General features: G+C 46.1%; 1 protein-coding gene across 2 annotated transcripts in view; it reads left to right on the forward strand.

Moving 5' to 3' along the window:
* LOC308387469 (dachshund homolog 2-like) overlaps positions 1-16,843 on the forward strand; it is a 39,632-nt gene extending 22,789 nt beyond the window's left edge. The window contains exons 3-12 of one of the 2 annotated variants that reach the window (XM_080867534.1): positions 2,734-2,862; positions 2,945-3,079; positions 3,168-3,322; positions 3,436-3,580; positions 3,749-3,790; positions 4,269-4,426; positions 5,139-5,286; positions 5,397-5,516; positions 15,201-15,260; positions 15,687-16,843. In XM_080867534.1, coding sequence (XP_080723660.1) covers positions 2,734-2,862; positions 2,945-3,079; positions 3,168-3,322; positions 3,436-3,580; positions 3,749-3,790; positions 4,269-4,426; positions 5,139-5,286; positions 5,397-5,516; positions 15,201-15,260; positions 15,687-15,724 — 1,130 coding nt within the window. In that variant the 3' untranslated portion in view covers positions 15,725-16,843. The remainder of the gene's footprint in view (positions 1-2,733; positions 2,863-2,944; positions 3,080-3,167; positions 3,323-3,435; positions 3,581-3,748; positions 3,791-4,268; positions 4,427-5,138; positions 5,287-5,396; positions 5,517-15,200; positions 15,261-15,686) is intronic. The other variant, XM_080867535.1, reaches the window with a different exon arrangement.
* The last annotated feature ends 1,486 nt before the right edge of the window (positions 16,844-18,329 follow it).

The raw sequence follows: 18,329 nt of genomic DNA on the forward strand, positions 1-18,329 counted from the left end.
TCGCCACTACACACATCATTGAACCTTTTATTACCTAAACACTTGTTACAGGAGGAGGTGGTGTTACGGCTGTGGCCATGAGGACCCTGTGTGGGCTGTTTTCTTTCTGTGTTTCTGTACTGTGCTTAAGACTCTTTCCAGGTCCCTCCCCTAATGAAGAGTAGTGAGCGGCTGATTGGACCATGGAGCAGGTGACTACCTTCAAAAAGCCGCTCTGACAGATCCACAGAGAGAGGGAGAGAGAGTGGAGCGAGCGAGTAGCTTGACAGCCGACACCCTGACCCTGGTTTTCCCAGCCTGTATTTTTATTGTGTATTTGTGTGAGCGTGAATTGTGAAAGCCGCTCCTGGTGCATCAGCTGAGAGCGTAGGCACTCTTGGGCTGAAGCGGAAGGGGTGAGCCGCCTTTTCTTTTGGAACCGTTTTCTCCTGTTTTCCGGGTAGGGAGCGAGGGATAGCTCTGTCATTTGTTTGTTCTGTTTCTTTCCTAGGGTTTAGTTTTTCTCTGGTGGGACTTAGTTGGTTTTGTTTATTATTTTGGCCTGGGCTCACCCTGGAGCTATGCTTCTTTTCCTTAAATAAAATCACCTTTTTACTCACAACTGGTTTGGATGTTTGGCTTGGGAACCAGGGCGGGGATTTGTCTCTCTCTCCTCCAACCTTATGTGCGTCCCTACACGCCTAGACTAGGGGCGTAACAGGTGGGCTGATGTGGCAACCAGAAGGTTGCGAGGAAATGTTTTTATTGTCATAGGCTTTGATTTGACTCTTTGGTTTCTCATTTCTCCACAAAATAGACGTGTGTCAGCGTTCCTGAGGACAGTCATGTGGGATGTGTAAACCACTGCAGGAACAGCCACGGATCAAATCAGCCACTCGGCACCTTTTATTAGTTCAGAGCAGCAGACTCTGTCAGCCAATCAGTCTCCATCAGCACGGCTCTGCAGCTGTGAAACAGCTGCTTCATCTTCCTCCTCCTCACTGACAGGATTACTTCTAACAGCTCTGTGATTGGCCAGTTCTGATGAACTGATGGAGGCTGTTTCTATTTCCTCCTCAAACTCTGCACACGCACATCAGCTGATGAAATCTGGACCGCTGTTTGAAGCCCTCTGAGCTCTGCACTGAAAATCAGTGTGTGCCTTTCCCGTGTGTGTGTGGAACAGGAAGTTGAAGCATGCGGCTGCTCTCGGGATAAACAGATGAATAAAATCAAAGTCGTGTCACTTTGATGAATTCATCCTGTTTGTCGTCTACATCGTGTGCAGTGAAGGAGGAACAGCTGTTTCCTGTTGCTCAGCAACCGCACGGTCTGTCTGCAGGACGCAGTGTGTGTGTGTGTGTGTGTGTGTGTGTGTGTGTGTGTGTGTTTTTTCATTAAGCTGTCAGGTGTGTCCGCAGTGACAGAGGTGAAAGGTTTGGTATGTGCTCCGTCCTGTCATCATCACCATCTTCAGTGATGTTTTCAGCGGGAGAAACATCTCATCATCATCAGGTGACTTCTTCAGTGTCAGCTGACATGAGTACCAGCCCAGTGGACACTCCTTCAGTGATGAGGATGTAACATCCTGGACAGGGAGGAACGCTGGTTTGAGGGCGGAGTCAAGGAGGCCATTTACGTGAAAAGGGAAAGACCATCTCTGAATGGAGGAGGGGCCTAAGGGTACATCTGTCACCATCTTACAATGCTGTGATTGCAGCCATTCCCCACCTCTCTGTGAATGGTACTCATGGTTATTGATCAGTGGTTGTTGATCAATGGTCATGAGAATTTGCATATTAATGATCATAAACTGACCTACCAGCACATTGTGACCTAACCCTAACCCTGCTGGTTTCAGTCATTATGCAAATGTCCTGTTTATAAGGTTGATACCTGCAGTCAGCTAAGACTGAAGACGTCACCTGATGATGATGATGAAACGTTTCTCCCACTGAAAACATCCAGATGAACAGAATCAACTTTCAGGATTTCCTTTCCTGGATGACTGAGCGTGCATGAACACATTTAAGAAATGAAACATTTCACAGTCACAGGTTGTCAGACTGTCACTTCCTGCACCAGCATCTCCTTCCTGCTGAATGTTCTTCCACAATAAGAGCAGGTGTTTTATTTCAATACTGAGAGAACAGGAGAACTCAAGGTCAGTTTGCTGCTGTGATGAGACTTCACACACGAGGTCACCATGCTAACAGTTTCCCCTTACTTCCAGTCTTTGTGCTAAGCTAGGCTAATCACCCATGGCTGTCACTCTCACAGAATCTGCTGCAGAACAAAAGGATCAAACTTTCTTTGTGTTTTTGTTCATTTAACAAGCCACAGGGAGACCGACCACTCGTTAGCATCGAATTAATTGGTGCAGCTAATTAACTGGGCCAAGTGGCTGCAGGGAGAGATAGATGGTCGAGAGACACCAGCAGTCACTGGAGACTTTCAGGCTGCCAGGGTTGTTAATTATTGATCAGTCAGCAACTTCCTGAAAACAGTTACCTTCATCACCTCCTCCTCCTCCTCCTCTCTAGGAAGAAAAAAGCTTTCATGACCAACAAAGACGATTCAGTCTCGCTCTGATTTCTGAAGGACTAAACGGATTCTTCACATCATCATCATCATCATCTCCACACATCTCATCAAACATTTACAGCAGAAACAATCCAAACCCTTCTTTTGTGAGTGCAGCGGCGCCCCCTTCAGGACACACTCTGCCATCACTCTTTGTTCTCCTGTCTGCAGGGCTGACAGCGGCGGCAGCGATGGCCGAGATTCTGAGGCTCCAGAAGATGCGGATGATGATGCGTTTCCATGGCAGCAGTGATCAGCAGCGACCTTACAGCAGACCTGAGTCGGAGAACGAGGACACGGGTTCGATTCCATCAGTTTATTCCAATCTGACACTATAGCAAATCAAAGGACGGCACCAAAGTCTAAACCTTTGTTCCCTCAGCAGGAGGCAGTGAAGGATCCTGGGAAAAGGAGCAGCAGCTCCTCTCTCCTCCCCCCTCAGTTGTAGCGCCTCCTGCTGGTTCGGCATCCCTACATTTCAACACTTTGCAGCAGCAGAGCTCGCTGTTAGCCAACCGTGAGTCACCGCTCTCTTCTCATTGGACGCCTGATCATTGTTAGCTTAGCGTCACAGCACATAACTTATCTGTGTCCGCCCTCCTCAGGCCTGTCAGACCTTCCATTTATGGTTATGCCACATCCCATCCTCCCTGTGGGCTTGCCTCCTGCCAGTGTTGCTATGGCGATGAATCACATGAGTCAGCTCAGTGATTTAGCAAACATGGCCGTTGTGTCACAGGTCCACACAGAAGAGAGCAAGGTAAAAGCTAGCAGCAGCAAAAGTACCAGAGCTAATGCCAAAAGAGCCAATGCTAAAGGGACTAATGCTAGCAGTGTTAATATTACCAGCACTAATGCTAAGTGTGTGTTCAGGAGTCTCCTCTAGGTAGCCCCTCCCCCACTCCCAGCGATGATGAGCTCCACCCACAGGAACCAACCAGCCAATCGCCTTCTAGGGCATCTTCATCATCATCATCATCATCATCACCCCTTCCACCAGCACAAACACCAGAGCTGGGTAACCACTCACAGTAGACATACTTATGTGAACTATGACAGCTTTGCTCTTTGTCGCCTCAAAGTCCCCGTAATGTGATTGTAACAGTATGTCCCCACAATACTTCTAAACAAGAACACACACGCACACAGTCACTGATCTGCACGTTTTCATGTGTTCACACTACAGATGGGGAGCCAGGAAACATCAAACAGGCTTTGAAAGAAAAAGGTGTGTGTGTGTGTGTGTGTGTGTGTGTGTGTGTGTGTGTGTGTGTGTGTGTGTGTGTGTGTGTGTGTGTGTGTGAGAGAGGAGCAGCTGGTACATGAACAGTAACGGGTCCTGAGGTGTTTGGATACAGACTCCGGCCCAACTGATATTTATGTCTCTGAGTCTGTGGCCCTGGTTCAGCTTCATCCTCGGCTCGTCCATCAGACTCAGTTTAAAGGACGACTGCATGTGTAACTCAGAACAGGATAACATGCAGATAATGGGCCTGACTTTAGCTTCAGCTCGTGAGATCGCCCTCTGCTGTTGGTATCAGCAGTGACCGAGCTAATGTAAGACATGACAGTGTAGCGCCAGTGATGGTTCTACTGTGGAGATCGTGTACGACAGCAGCGAGAACAGATGATGACGTAGAACATTAAAGTACAATAAAGTCCAGATGTTTTTATTTTTGTTTAAGCTGCTTTTCTCCTACCTGCAGAGGACAGCCTGCTGCCCCTCCCCCTCATCAAACCAACCTATGAGAAGCTGGCACTCACCTCCCAGTCACTGTCAATCAAACACACAAACCCCACCTTTGCTCCGTTCCTATTGGCTGAGGGTCTGTCATCGATGGAGACGCTGCTGACCAACATACAGGTGACAGACCGAGATGATGGAGGTGAAATATTCATATAGAGACATCAATGTAGTGTTGTGGAAGTTTTCCCTTAAATAAAGCCTGCAGACGAGCGGTGAGCAGTAGCTAACATTCTTTAATCAAACACAAAGAACAGAAAACCAAGCTTGGTGGAGCCTGCATGACCGCGGGGCAGGTCAGCAGAGTCTCCCTGAGCCTAGCATGGCTCTCAGTTAAATACCTTCTCCAGGAACAAAAGGCAGTGCACAGCTGTTTCACACCTTAAGGTTCACACTCCCTTGCTGCCTCCCAGAGTCCTCGAAGAGACAAAAGATTCTTCCTGTGGAGTCGTCTGCTTCCCCCAACTTCCTTACTAGACCCCCACCATTTGTCTTAACGTATGAGTGTCATACAGTTAAAATCCAGTGGCACCAAGGCATCATACAATAAAATAATGTGATTAATACGTAAGTAAAAGAAATTCCTCTACAGTCGAGACATCAATTTAGCTCATGAGGAGGAATGTTGACCATGAAATCAAAAAGCTGAGACTGGAATATTTCAAATTGAGCAAATGTGAAATCAATACAAGGTTACATGACGAGGATGTGGGAACTCGGGAATCTGAGACATGTTAATGTGCAGAATTTAAAATACTGTGAGGGAACATCAGAGATGCAGAGACGAAAAGTACCTGAGAACATCAGGGACTTACCTGCGTGTGTTTCTCAGGGTCTCCTGAAGGTGGCGGTGGAGAGCGCTCGCTCTCAGGACAAACAGAGCCAGCAGGAGAGGAAAGAGTTAAAGCTGGAGCTGGAGAGAGAGAGGGACGCCCGACAGACTCTGCAGAGACAGCTGAGCTCCGAGCTGCACAACAGAGGTGAGACAGGTGTAACAGGTCAGAGGTCAAGTGAGCTCTAATGGACTAGAGGTGAGAGAGGTGAGAACTGTTCACACTACCTGTCCTCTTCGTCTCATCTTCCTCATCAGTGTCGATCCAGCGGAGGCTGAAGAAGGAGAAGAAGGCAAAGAGGAAGCTGCAGGAGGCGCTGGAGTCGAGGAGGAGAGAGCAGGTGGAGCGAGCGCTCAAACACTCGGACGGCCTCACAGGTGAACAAGCAGCAGAGCACAGGAGCTGTATCTAACCTGTGATTGGCTGAGATGTATCTAACTTGTGATTGGCTGAGGTGTATCTAACCTGTGATTGGCTGAGGTGTATCTAACCTGTGATTGGCTGAGGTGTATCTAACTTGTGATTGGCTGAGGTGTATCTAACTTGTGATTGGCTGAGATGTATCTAACCTGTGATTGGCTGAGGTGTATCTAACCTGTGATTGGCTGAGGTGTATCTAACCTGTGATTGGCTGAGGTGTATCTAACCTGTGATTGGCTGAGGTGTATCTAACCTGTGATTGGCTGAGGTGTATCTAACTTGTGATTGGCTGAGATGTATCTAACCTGTGATTGGCTGAGATGTATCTAACTTGTGATTGGCTGAGCTGTATCTAACTTGTGATTGGCTGAGCTGTATCTAACCTGTGATTGGCTGAGGTGTATCTAACCTGTGATTGGCTGAGATGTATCTAACCTGTGATTGGCGACGCAACGAAGGCTGTCCAACTTTGTAGACTCCTCCGAATGCAGCTGACAAATGTGTCCTCCTTTTACCTGAATTTGAAGGATGGGTCGGGTGTGTCCTTCGTGGCCCACCATATCCCAGAATTCATAGCGCGGCCCAGCCAATTCCAGTTTTCAACAATGGCGGCAGCTGCTTAGTTTTAATTGATTCCGTAAAGGACTCGATGTTACTCTTCCTGATGATGCTTTAGATGGAGAGACTTTTGAGGGATGGTTGTTATGAGGAGAGGCATAACAGAAACTTTGCCAGCAGCACACACGACTTTCAGTCTTTTACCCAGGCTAATCTGCCATTTTCCCTCCTTGGTTAGGTTTAGGGATTAGAGATCTGATCTGCATTATCATTTTAAAATTTGGGACACATCATCAGTTGTGGACCTTGGATTCATCGGGTGTTTCGGCCATTATCACTAGAATCCCTCATCCAAGGAGGCCCTGCCAGGGTTGATCAGGCCCTGGAGTGTCACTGGTTTATGTTAAATTGTTATATCTCTTCTTCTTTCTTCTGTTTAGTTTCCTACAGTTTATTTTCTATCTATTCACTGCAACTGAGAAATAAGGTTCAAGGTTCTTTATTTGTCACATACATAGTTATACAAGTATAACACACAGTGAAATGTAGCCTGACACGCTCCTCGACATGTGCAAAAATTGGGGGGGGGGGGGGGGGGTGTAGAGGAAGAACATATATATATATATATATATATATATATATATATATATATATATATTAGGGTGCAACGATATTCGTATCGATATTGAACCGTTCGATACAGTGCTTTCGGTTCGGTACGCATATGTATCGAACAATACAATTTTTTTCAATTTTTTTTTTTTTTTTTTTTTGTGTCCCGTTTGGATCTATAGCCATCAGAATTGTTGTCTTGAGGCCAAGAAAGATGCCAAGAGGATTTATTTTAAGTGGATCATCATATTGGTCCATTTGATTGACCTTTATTATAATTATGAATTTATTTTATTTTCAGTTGCAAACGGGACAGACATGACTGTGGGATAGGACAGGGGGAAAGAATGAAAGAAAGAGGGGGAGAGAAAGAAAGAAAACCAAAGGGGGAAAAAAAAAGAACAATACAAAATTTGTAATTTATTTTATCAACTTTCCTTCTGACGATGCTGTCTGTGTTGAGCGCTCAGTGAATCTGTGTTCGACTACTCCGCCTAGGCTGCACTGTCGAGCGCAGATCCACTGAGCGCTCAACACAGACAGCATGGTCAGAAGGAAGAGCGCAGGGCAAGCTAGCGAGACAGAAGTGGACCTCCCCCACCCTCATTCAGATCTGGTGTTTGGAATTATTTTGGTTTTCATGTGATGTATGACCCTGAAGGTAAGCGAGTCATGGACTAAAGTAAAACAGTATGTTGGATGTGCCATGCAATGCTCAATTACATGGGTGGGAGCTAGTGTGTTAGCGCAGTTAGCTCGTTAACGTGTTGGCCGTCTAGCCCCTCTGTATAGGGTAGCTCGTTAACGGAGATTTGCCGTGTTGTGGCGTTAAGGTCATTTCAATGAGATTAACCTGAAAGCACTAGTGGGAACACAACGAATATGACTGCACATTTACTCCGACATCATCCTAGTGCAAAGACAAAAACAACAAGCATGCTACTAACTTTAGCCGAGTCATTTAGACAGCTGTTAGCACATGATTCTCCTTATGCTGCTGAGAATATAGCCCAGAAGAAGCGGATAGTATAGCTTTTATTTTGGAAAGAGACATTTCTCTGTAATAAACTCTCTTTTCCAAAGATGAGTGATTCCTCAATCAGATACAGGGCTCACAATATCGCTAGCCCGACGTCCCGGGGCTATCTCTGCCCTGCCCGTCGGGCTATTGTAGGAAGGAAAAATATATGTCAATGCTTTTGCATTCTTTCAGAAATGTAGCTGGGTAATTATGTCATTGGGTGAGCCACTGTCAATATGTGACATATTGAAATCGTGTTTGAATTTGCGCTTGTTTTTTTGCTTTCACTTTGCAATCGCGCGAACTGTGTATAGAGAGCGACAGCACTGATCTGTGAGTGATGATAATTTGTGCACCAATTCCTCTGACATCGTCTTATTAATTGTTAGCTTACTACGCAAACATGACAAGTGAAATCTCCCGCAGCTTAAACATGTGAGAGGTTGATCGCGCAGAGAATCGCTGAGCTTATGTGAGTGCGGCAGGATATATATTTCACTACGATGACCTGGATGACTGAGAACCTTCACAGACAGATATATATTTTAGTTCTGCTGAGCCAAATAAGACAGGTCAGGGTGAAGAAGTGACAGCCAAAGAAAAGCTTACCACAAAACGGAGAAGTTATGACAAATCAGACTATAAGGCAAAAAGAAAGTGCAGCTTTATGGTTTCATGGACAAAAGAATTTCTGTGGCTGCAATATGACGAGCTAAAAAACAACACGCACAAGGGTTAGGGTTAAATTTAAAAACTGTACTTTTGTGTTAAAATATATATTTATAATTTTAATAAATGACAAATTAAAAAGGCATGAACATTTTTTTTTGTATCGAAAAAATATCGAACCGTGACACCAAAGTATCGAACCGAACCGAACCGTGAATTTTGTGTATCGTTGCACCCCTAATATATATATATATATATATATATATATATATATATATATATATATATATATATATATACACACATATATATATATATACGCCCTGCCCGTGATCAGGTACCCTGCTGGGGTAATAGGCTGGCCAAAGGAGGAGATAGAAGCCACTGACATAAAGACAAGAAAGCTCCTGACCATGCATGGAGGGTTTCACCCCAAGTCCAGCACCCTGAGGCTGTACGCTAAGCGGAAGGAAGGGGGCCGGGGACTGGTGAGTGTCAGCACCACAGTCCAGGATGAGACAACGAACATCCAAGAATACATTGGGAAGATGGCCCCAACTGACCGAGTGCTCAGTGAATACCTCAGGCAGCAGAAACCCAAGAAAGAGGAGGGAGACGAGGAACCATCATGGAAGGACAGGCCCCTGCACGGTATGTACCACCGGCAGATAGAGGAGGTGGCTGATATCCAGAAATCCTACCAGTGGCTGGACAAAGCTGGACTGAAAGACAGCACAGAGGCACTAATCATGGCAGCACAAGAACAAGCTCTGAGCACAAGATCCATAGAGGCTGGGGTCTATCACACCAGGCAAGACCCCAGGTGCAGGCTGTGTAAAGATGCCCCAGAGACAATCCAGCACATAACAGCAGGGTGCAAGATGCTAGCAGGCAAGGCATACATGGAACGCCATAACCAAGTGGCCGGCATAGTGTACAGGAACATCTGTGCCGAGTATAACCTGGAAGTCCCGAGGTCAAAATGGGAGATGCCCCCAAGGGTGGTGGAGAATGACCGAGCTAAGATCCTGTGGGACTTCCAGATACAGACGGACAAAATGGTGGTGGCTAACCAACCGGACATAGTGGTGGTAGACAAACAGAAGAAGACGGCCGTAGTGATCGATGTAGCGGTTCCGAATGACAGCAACATCAGGAAGAAGGAACACGAGAAGCTGGAGAAATACCAAGGGCTCAGAGAAGAGCTCGAGAGGATGTGGAGGGTGAAGGTAACGGTGGTCCCCGTGGTAATTGGAGCACTAGGTGCGGTGACTCCCAAGCTAGGCGAGTGGCTCCAGCAGATCCCGGGAACAACATCAGAGATCTCTGTCCAGAAGAGCGCAGTCCTGGGAACAGCTAAGATACTGCGCAGGACCCTCAAGCTCCCAGGCCTCTGGTAGAGGACCCGAGCTTGAAGGATAAACCGCCCGCAGGGGCGTGCTGGGTGTTTTATATATATATATATATATATATATATATATATATATATATATATATATATATATATATATACACACATATATATATATATATATATATATATATATATATATATATATATATATATATATATATATATGTGTGTATATATATATATATATATATATATATATATATATATATATATATATGTAGATATATATATATATATATATATGTAGATATATATATATGTAGATATATATATCTACATATATATATATATATATATATATATATATATGTAGATATATATATCTACATATAGTATATACATTGGGTGAATGTGCAGTAGTAGCAGCAAGCAGGTGAATTCTGTACATTAATATGAATAGATATCTGACTATTTTACAGGATAGACAATATAAACATATTTAAAATTAAAGGAATTGAAATGTACATTGTGCCTTGGTTTAGTGTCTGGAAGAGTCCTGACTCAGTCAATTATAGATGATGTGAGAGGGCGGGTGTGTGTGTTTAGGGCACGGATGGCTTGAGGATAGAAGCTCCTCTTGAGTCTCTGTCCTTGCCCGGAAGATGCGGAACCTTCTACCAGATTGCAGAAGTTGGAACAGTTTGTTGCCAGGATGGGACGGGTCCTTCAGTATCTGCGCTGCTCTAGTCCGGCATCTCCTGGTGTAGGTGTCCTGAAGCGGGGGGAGAGCAATCCTGCAGCAGCGTTCTGCTGTACGGATCACTCTCTGGAGAGCTTTTTGGTCCTTCACACAGCTGTTCCCAAACCACGATGTCATGTTCTGTGTGAGGATGCTCTCCACAGCGCCTGTATAGAAAATCCTGAGGATCTTTGGAGAGACCCTGAACTTCCTCAGTTGTCGTAGGTGATACAGGCGCTGCCTAGCCTTTTTGGTCTGGACCTGAATGTGGGCAGCCCATGTCAGGTCTGAGGAGATGTGGACACCAAGATACTTGAAGGACTGCACCCTCTCCACTGGAGCTCCATTGATGATAATGGGCTTGTAGTCTCTGTGCTGACCCCTTCTGAAGTCCACCACCAGCTCCTTGGTCTTGCTGACGTTCAGCTGGAGGTGGTTGTCCTGGCACCACGATGCCAGATTCTTCACTTCATCCATGTAGGCCGCCTCATCGTTGTTGGAGATGGCACCCAACACCACTGTGTCGTCAGCAAACTTCACAATGGTGTTGGAGCCATGGGTGGCCACACAGTCTGAAGTGTAGAGGGAGTAGAGCAGTGGCGAGAGGACACATCCCTGAGGTGCTCCTGTGTTGATGGTGATGCTGTTGGAGAAGCACCTGCCCACCCTCACCACCTGAGTTCTGCCAGTGAGGAAGTCCAACACCCATGCACACAGACGGCTGTTAAGTCCCAGATCCCTCAGCTTTGTGAACAGTCTGCAGGGCACTATTGTGTTAAACGCTGAACTGTAATCAACAAACAGCATTCGCACATAGTTACCCTGTTTCTTGTCCACATAATACTTACCTCTTTAGCATTTATGGAGCCTCACTTCTTCAAAGAGACAGAAAAGGTGACAGAGAGAAGTAAGACAAGTAAGTAAGATAAGATAGGAGAGAGCAGAGAGGAGAGCCGGAAGGGGGGCACCCGATCTGGCTTCCCACACCTCCCCGCTGGATCGGGCTGTGCGCTCTACCTCCCCACTGCCTCCCAGAAAAGGGAAGAAGAGCAGAGGAGAGAAGAGCGGAATATTTTTCATTCTTCTTTTTAGTTTCAGTACCATGAGGTTAACTGCGCAGTCCCCAGGAGGCACTGAGACAGCTGTAGCAGTCAACCAGCAAAACTTCTAATGTTATGTTTTACCCTTTGACGCCCCCTGCTGAGGCAGGCCCACCACGATCAATCCTTGGCATGTGTATCGCGGTTAGCTGACTGCCTTAGCTGCCCAAGTGATGTCAGCCCTTTTTAGCCATAGCCAGTGACTGGTCCTCTCAGCAATTCAATTCAATTCAATTTTATTTATATAGCGCCAAATCACAACAAAAGTCGCCTCAAGGCGCTTCATAGATACAGAGAAAAACCCAACAATCATATGACCCCCTATGAACAAGCACTTTGGCGACAGTGGGAAGGAAAAACTCCCTTTTAACAGGAAGAAACCTCCAACAGAACCAGGCTCAGGGAGGGGCGGGGCCATCTGCTGTGATTGGTTGGGGTGAGAGAAGGAAGACAGGATAAAGACATGCTGTGGAAGAGAGACAGAGGTTAATAACAGATATGATTCAGTGCAGAGAGGTCTGTTAATACAGTGAGTGAAGAAGAAACACCCAGTGCATCATGGGAATCCCCATGCAGCATAACTAAGGGAGGATTCAGGGTCACCTGGTCCAGCCCTAACTATATGCTTTAGCAAAAAGGAAAGTTTGAAGCCTAATCTTGAAAGTAGAGATAGTGTCTGTCTCCTGAATCCAAACTGGAAGCTGGTTCCACAGAAGAGGGGCCTGAAAACTGAAGGCTCTGCCTCCCATTCTACTTTTAAATACTCTAGGAACAACAAGTAGGCCTGCAGAGCGAGAGCGAAGTGCTCTAATAGGGTGATATGGTACTACAAGGTCATTAAGATAAGATGGGGCCTGATTATTTAAGACCTTGTATGTGAGGAGCAGGATTTTGAATTCTGGATTTAACAGGAAGCCAAAACAGGAGAAATCTGCTCTCTCTTTCTAGTCCCTGTCAGGACTCTTGCTGCAGCATTTTGGATCAGCTGAAGGCTTTCAGGGAGTTTTTAGGACTTCCTGATAATAATGAATTACAGTCGTCCAGCCTGGAAGTAATAAATGCATGAACTAGTTTTTCAGCGTCACTCTGAGACAGGATATTTCTAACTTTAGAGATGTTGCACAAATGGAAGAAAGCAGTCTTACATATTTGTTTAATATGTGCGTTGAAGGACAGCAGTGTTAGCTAGCTCTCTTATAGCCTGCCGTTGTGCCTGTCCTCTGATCCCAATCTCTCTGAGCAGTTTTGCTGTTGTACTAGCAACAAAGCCCCTGCACCCCACTTCCACCTGGCGCACCTTGATCTTCCAGCGTCTGTCCTCTGCCTCAGCTGCCAAGTTGGCATACCGCAGCTTCTTACGCTCAAACGCTTCCACAGTTGCTTCCTCCCATGGTACCGTCAGCTCAATGACATACGCAAGTTAGACCAAAGGACGAGGTCTGGTCGCAGAGTAGTTGTTACGATCTCTGTGGGAAAAATTAGCCAATTATCCAAGTCCACTTGCATCTGCAATCCCTGGCAACCTTCAGCGGGCCCAGGTCCGGGGTTGAGGGGCTCGTCCTCGGCTTGTCCCATTCCCGGACAAATGTTGATGAAAACTGATGCTCCTCTTGGTTTGTGAAAGGTTGAGCGTTGATGGATTTCCTTTTGCGCTCTCAGCCAGACACCAGAGGACCTGGTTGTGTCTCCATGTGTGTCTGCCCTGAGTAAGGCTTACTCTTATTACTTTTTCTCGGTCACAAAATAAACTTTTAACATATTTCCAGGCGAGAATGTAGCTGTGTAAACTTCAAATATCTGCTCAGTTTATCAAGACGTCCAACGTTTTCGGAGACGTCTGTTACCCACCAGCTCGACAGCGAGCCGGGAGGTCGCGGGTCACTGAAGCCGAGAACGGCACAACTCCCGGCACATCACTTTCAGATCACCGCGGACTTTCACTACTCAGGTTAAACATGATATATAAAACACTTAGACAACCTAAAACGTTATTGTTGGGCTTTTTGTTTTATTTGCTCGTGAGTAAATCGGTTTGGCTGAGATCAGTGTTATTAGATTAGGTTAGATTAGATTAAACTTTATTAATCCCCCGGGTGGTTTTCACACAGCTGAATAAACGTCAAACAGAAAACTGATTAAACAGATGGTCGAGTTTACTCCAGTGTCCTGTTACATTTTAGACAGCAAGGAGCAGACGGACGAGTTTATTAAACTCCACCGAGACAGCGCTGACGCAGATCTGAAGGCGAGACCGTCCAGTTTCAGAGCTGTTTACTTCCGGCCTTCTCGGTCTTCAAAGGAACCCGCCCACGTAGACCGCGAAGGTGGAGGCAGCCCAAGAATTTGGACACCCCTCTTGACTTCATGTCCTTTTTTTTTTTTTTGTTTTTTTTTTGGCCTGTCCCGTTTGGCTCTTTTGCATCAGAATTGTTGTCTAAAGGCAAAGAAAGATGCCCAACGGATTTACTTTACCAAATTGACCATCCCAGCCTTGCCGTAATGGTCCATTTGATTCACCTTTTATTGTTTATTTTATTTTCACTTACTGAACACGGGACAGACTTGACTGGAGGAAAGAAGGGGAGAAAGAAAGAGGGAAAGAGAAACAGCTGAGAAGAGGGACGGGGGAGAAGGGCAAAAACCAACAGAACGGGCAGAGAAAAAAAATGCATATATCAATCACCTGGGTCACCTGCTGAGAAAGAAAAAAGAAAGCAAGCAGAAGAGAACAAGAGTAATAGAATAAACAACATCACAATGATATATGGGAATATGACAGTAAATACTAAATATTAAACATTATTGTGCAGCACATAAGATCAACAGAACACAGTGTGCTTTGAGGTAGGAGCCAAAAAGGGTGTAGTTTGTGGGTGTGATCACCCGTGTGTACACCTGTGAGCATGGACGCGCTTGTTTTTTTAAAAGGTTCCTTCATGTAATAATCTGCTAGAGGGTGTGGGGGGGCCACAGCCCCGTCCTCCAGGGCATGAAGCAGGTATGGAGGAGATCAAGACTCCAGACATCCAGAGGCCCCCAGAACACAAGAGATCAAGGAAGACCCACAGAGGGGCAGCCGCGCCACTGTCCCGGAAAGAGCTGAGGAGAGTCCCAGATGAGGGCTCACTCAGCAGCCGCGGAGCAGAAGCCAGGGGGAGTTGCAGTGACGCGCCCGTGAGCTCCGCCGGCAGCCAGCCGTGCCTGAGTGACCGAGCCCCAGGCCGAGAGGCCGGGGGCACCCCACCTCCGAAGTGGCCCGAGCGAGCCCCAGGCTCCAGGCCCCGATAAGCGGCCGCCAAGGAGTGAGCCGGTGTGTACCTGGACGCCCATCCCCAGACACAAAGAACCACCAACGCACCGACACCTGAGGGAGTCCGCCACTGGCAGGGGAAGTGGTGGTAGGGGGAGATAGGCCTCCAAACCTTGGAGGGCCTGAGATGTCCCCAGAGAGGTGGCGTCTGATACCCAACCTGACATATAGACACAGACATACAGGCACACACAGACACAAACATCCATTCCCACCCTCATGCTCTCATATGCACTTACTCCATGTCTTCATGTCCTTGACTTCCTGTTGGTTTTCAGATGCTGTGACTCCGGAAAGCGAGCTGGAGAACACCCATCAGGAGAACGCTGCAGCTCACGGTAACGAAGCGCGTCACAGACGCCGCGCCAGCTTCCTCCACACAGACGCCATAATAACACAGCTCAGAGACAGGACGACACTCGGTACTGCAGTACATGCAGTGCTGAGTGTGTTAGTGACCACAGGTGTATCAGCAGAGCGTCACACTCGTCGCTTCCTCATCTCTGAAATATTTGAATGTTGGAGTTTTTCTCCCTCTGCTGTTTAAACTCAGCTGTTGGTGTTTTAGACTCTGTGACAGAAACAGACGAAGGTTTACAAGCTTCAGTGCGTTTAGGTCAGTTAGGGTGAAGCCGTGATCAGACCACTGCAGACGCTGATGCTCGTGCCTGCAGCTCTGACCTCACCTGGTCAGTGTAAACAGGAAGTGTCACACCGAAGCTGTCTGACACTTCCTGTTTTTTCTTCTTCTCTGTTTTTTGCAGAGCACCGAGTGTTCACCAAACCCCCGCTGCTCTTCTGAGGCGGTCGCTGTGACAGAGGAGGAGAAAACGACTCCCATCAGCCAGCTGTCTGCTAATGGACAGAGCACAGAGGACACTGTGAAAGGGGCGGGGTTTCAGTGTGATGTCAATAGGTGAAATGTGACCTCACGAGGAAGCTCTGCCCCACGGGATCTGCTTCTGTGACTAATGTGAAAGTGGGTGTGAACTGTTACCCGAAGGGGGCGGAGTCACAGCTGGACGTGTTTGATGCTTAGAAAACTGCATTTGACGGTGACACAGGTGCGCTCCGGTCTTAACGAGCTTAACGAGGCGGCCGTCCCACAATGCTCTGATTTACTCGACTGTATTTTGTTTACTGTCGTTTGTTTTTGTTTTTTATTAGTAAAAAAACGAGAATGAATCAGTGACGAGTTGAGTTCAGAGCCAGGAACTCTGCTTTTGTCTCACTGCAGGAAGCTTCTTCCCTTGGCTCTTGACGGAGGCCGTCGCACTTTCTCCTTCTCCCTCTCTCTTATCTTTCCTGTTTGGCTTCTCGTTTGTATAGTCTCGCTTATTCTCTAACGCTCAGAGAGTCTCCCAGACTTGTTCTCTGAAAACCTAAAGAAGAATAATTTGATCAGCTGGTCCCTTAATGAAACTTCTGGGCTTGGGAGAGACGTTTGCTGCCGGATACTCGATGGTCGGTTGCATCGTGTGTCTGGCAACAATCTACCAGTTCAGAACCACGATAACAGAGTTCAGGCTGATTGGAGCCGGCTCGGTTTATCGAAGAACAAGAAGCGGCTACAAAATCCCACAAGGCTGCCCATCGTCTATCATGTCGATAGACGATGGGCAGGGCTGTGAGTAAGACTGTGTTTATTGAACGCAATATGGATACGATCGTTGAGAAGAACAACGGGAATTGAGAGACTTGGTGACCTGTGACGGACATCAGACCAACTAACACTAACCAAAACAGCTACCATCTCCATCTCATGCGCCAGCTGGATGCTCAAGGCAGCAGCTGACGGGAATAACAAAACTGTGTTGTGACTCCCCCCCCCATTCAAGTCCACTCGCATCGACTGAAGATTGTTGACTTTTGCCTAACCGGGCGAAAGGACACTTTCTCACACACACAAACACACACAAACACACACATATGCATACTGACACAGACCTCCACTCACCCCCCACCCCCTCCAAACGCCTTCCAGGCTCATGTCTTTATGTTGGGAGATGTGCTGATTCCTGTGCTGAGGTGTTTTTCTGTTCTCTGTTGCAGCTCAGTCTGGGGGGAGTTCTTTTTCTCCTCGTCTTTCCTCATGTTGTGCATTTTCCAGTGTTATACCTCTGACCTGTCTTCCCCATGTGATGTTTGTCTAATGTATGTATGGTCGGAGGGTAAGATGGCGCTGGCAAAGGTCAGCAGCCTTAACCCAACAAATTTTCCGCACGTGGGCTAATAAAGGTTATCTTATCAATTTTGGTCCTGCTGTGGCTGAAACACAGCCCGGTTCAGCACTGACAGGTTCGTGGGTCCAAATGATGCTCCACAGAGAGCTGATGATGATGAAGGTCAGAGGGAGGATGATGAAGGAACGCACTCAAACAGCTCGCTGACCTGTGAACCAGTAACATGGTTAAACTAACTCTTATAGTGACCTTTGACCCTTGATTACCTCAGCTGCTGAACATGACCCATGTTTCTTGTTTTCCTGTTACACACAAACCACGCTGCTTTTACAAACTCAGCATTTCCTGTTTGTTTCAAAGTAAAGGACTGCCATTCCAATTGAATAAAAGCCTTTAACCCTTTAAAGCCGGTCGGAGCGGGCACGCTCTGTTTTGCGCAACTATTTTTAAATCCCGGTAGCTCTGCAACCACTAAGCTAGTGCAATAATTTGTTTTGCATATGAAAGAGGAGTTGTACTTACATCTTATGCCATCAGCTTGTCCTCGGTCACGGTTTCCTTCCACATAAAGCTTTGCAAAAACTGCATAAAAAGCACTTGCAGGAACTAAAACATAATATTGCAGAAACACGCTTTGCCGTGACATAATTTTGCGGAAATGTAGTTTTTTACCATCAGGGCCTCATGAGCCTATACTGGTGTTTTTAAAAGTTATGTTTGACTTTATGACTTTCTGTGTCGTTTCTGGGATGCTGAGGACTCATATTGCACTGCTGGAAATAGTTTATTTTGATGCAGATGCTGTTTTTTTGCAAATTTGCATTATGATATTTATATTTGTTTTTCCTGCAGTGTATAAAAATTGGTATATTTGAAAAATAAAACTATGGAGACACTTAAAATAAATTTCCTGTTGTTGTAAACCTTTTTTTGCAACTTTTTTGTATTTACAGTTTTGAGGGATAAACCTCTTAAATTTCTCTAACTAGAAATATGTGTAAAAAAAACAAAAACGATTTTCAATTTTTTTGTAGTTTATTGCACTTTGTTGCAATTTATGTAATTACTATGCACTTAATGCAGACATATTATTAACATTTGGGCTATAATGGTTGTATTGATGTATATCAACTTGAAATGCTCCCAAAAATGGCTCCACGGCATGTAAAAATATAATATAAGCTCTGGCGGACTTGGTTCTACGGTAGGTCTTAAAGGGTTAAA

This window comes from Rhamphochromis sp. 'chilingali', assembly GCF_963969265.1.
Source record: "Rhamphochromis sp. 'chilingali' genome assembly, chromosome: 19".
NCBI classification, from domain to species: domain Eukaryota; kingdom Metazoa; phylum Chordata; class Actinopteri; order Cichliformes; family Cichlidae; genus Rhamphochromis; species Rhamphochromis sp. 'chilingali'.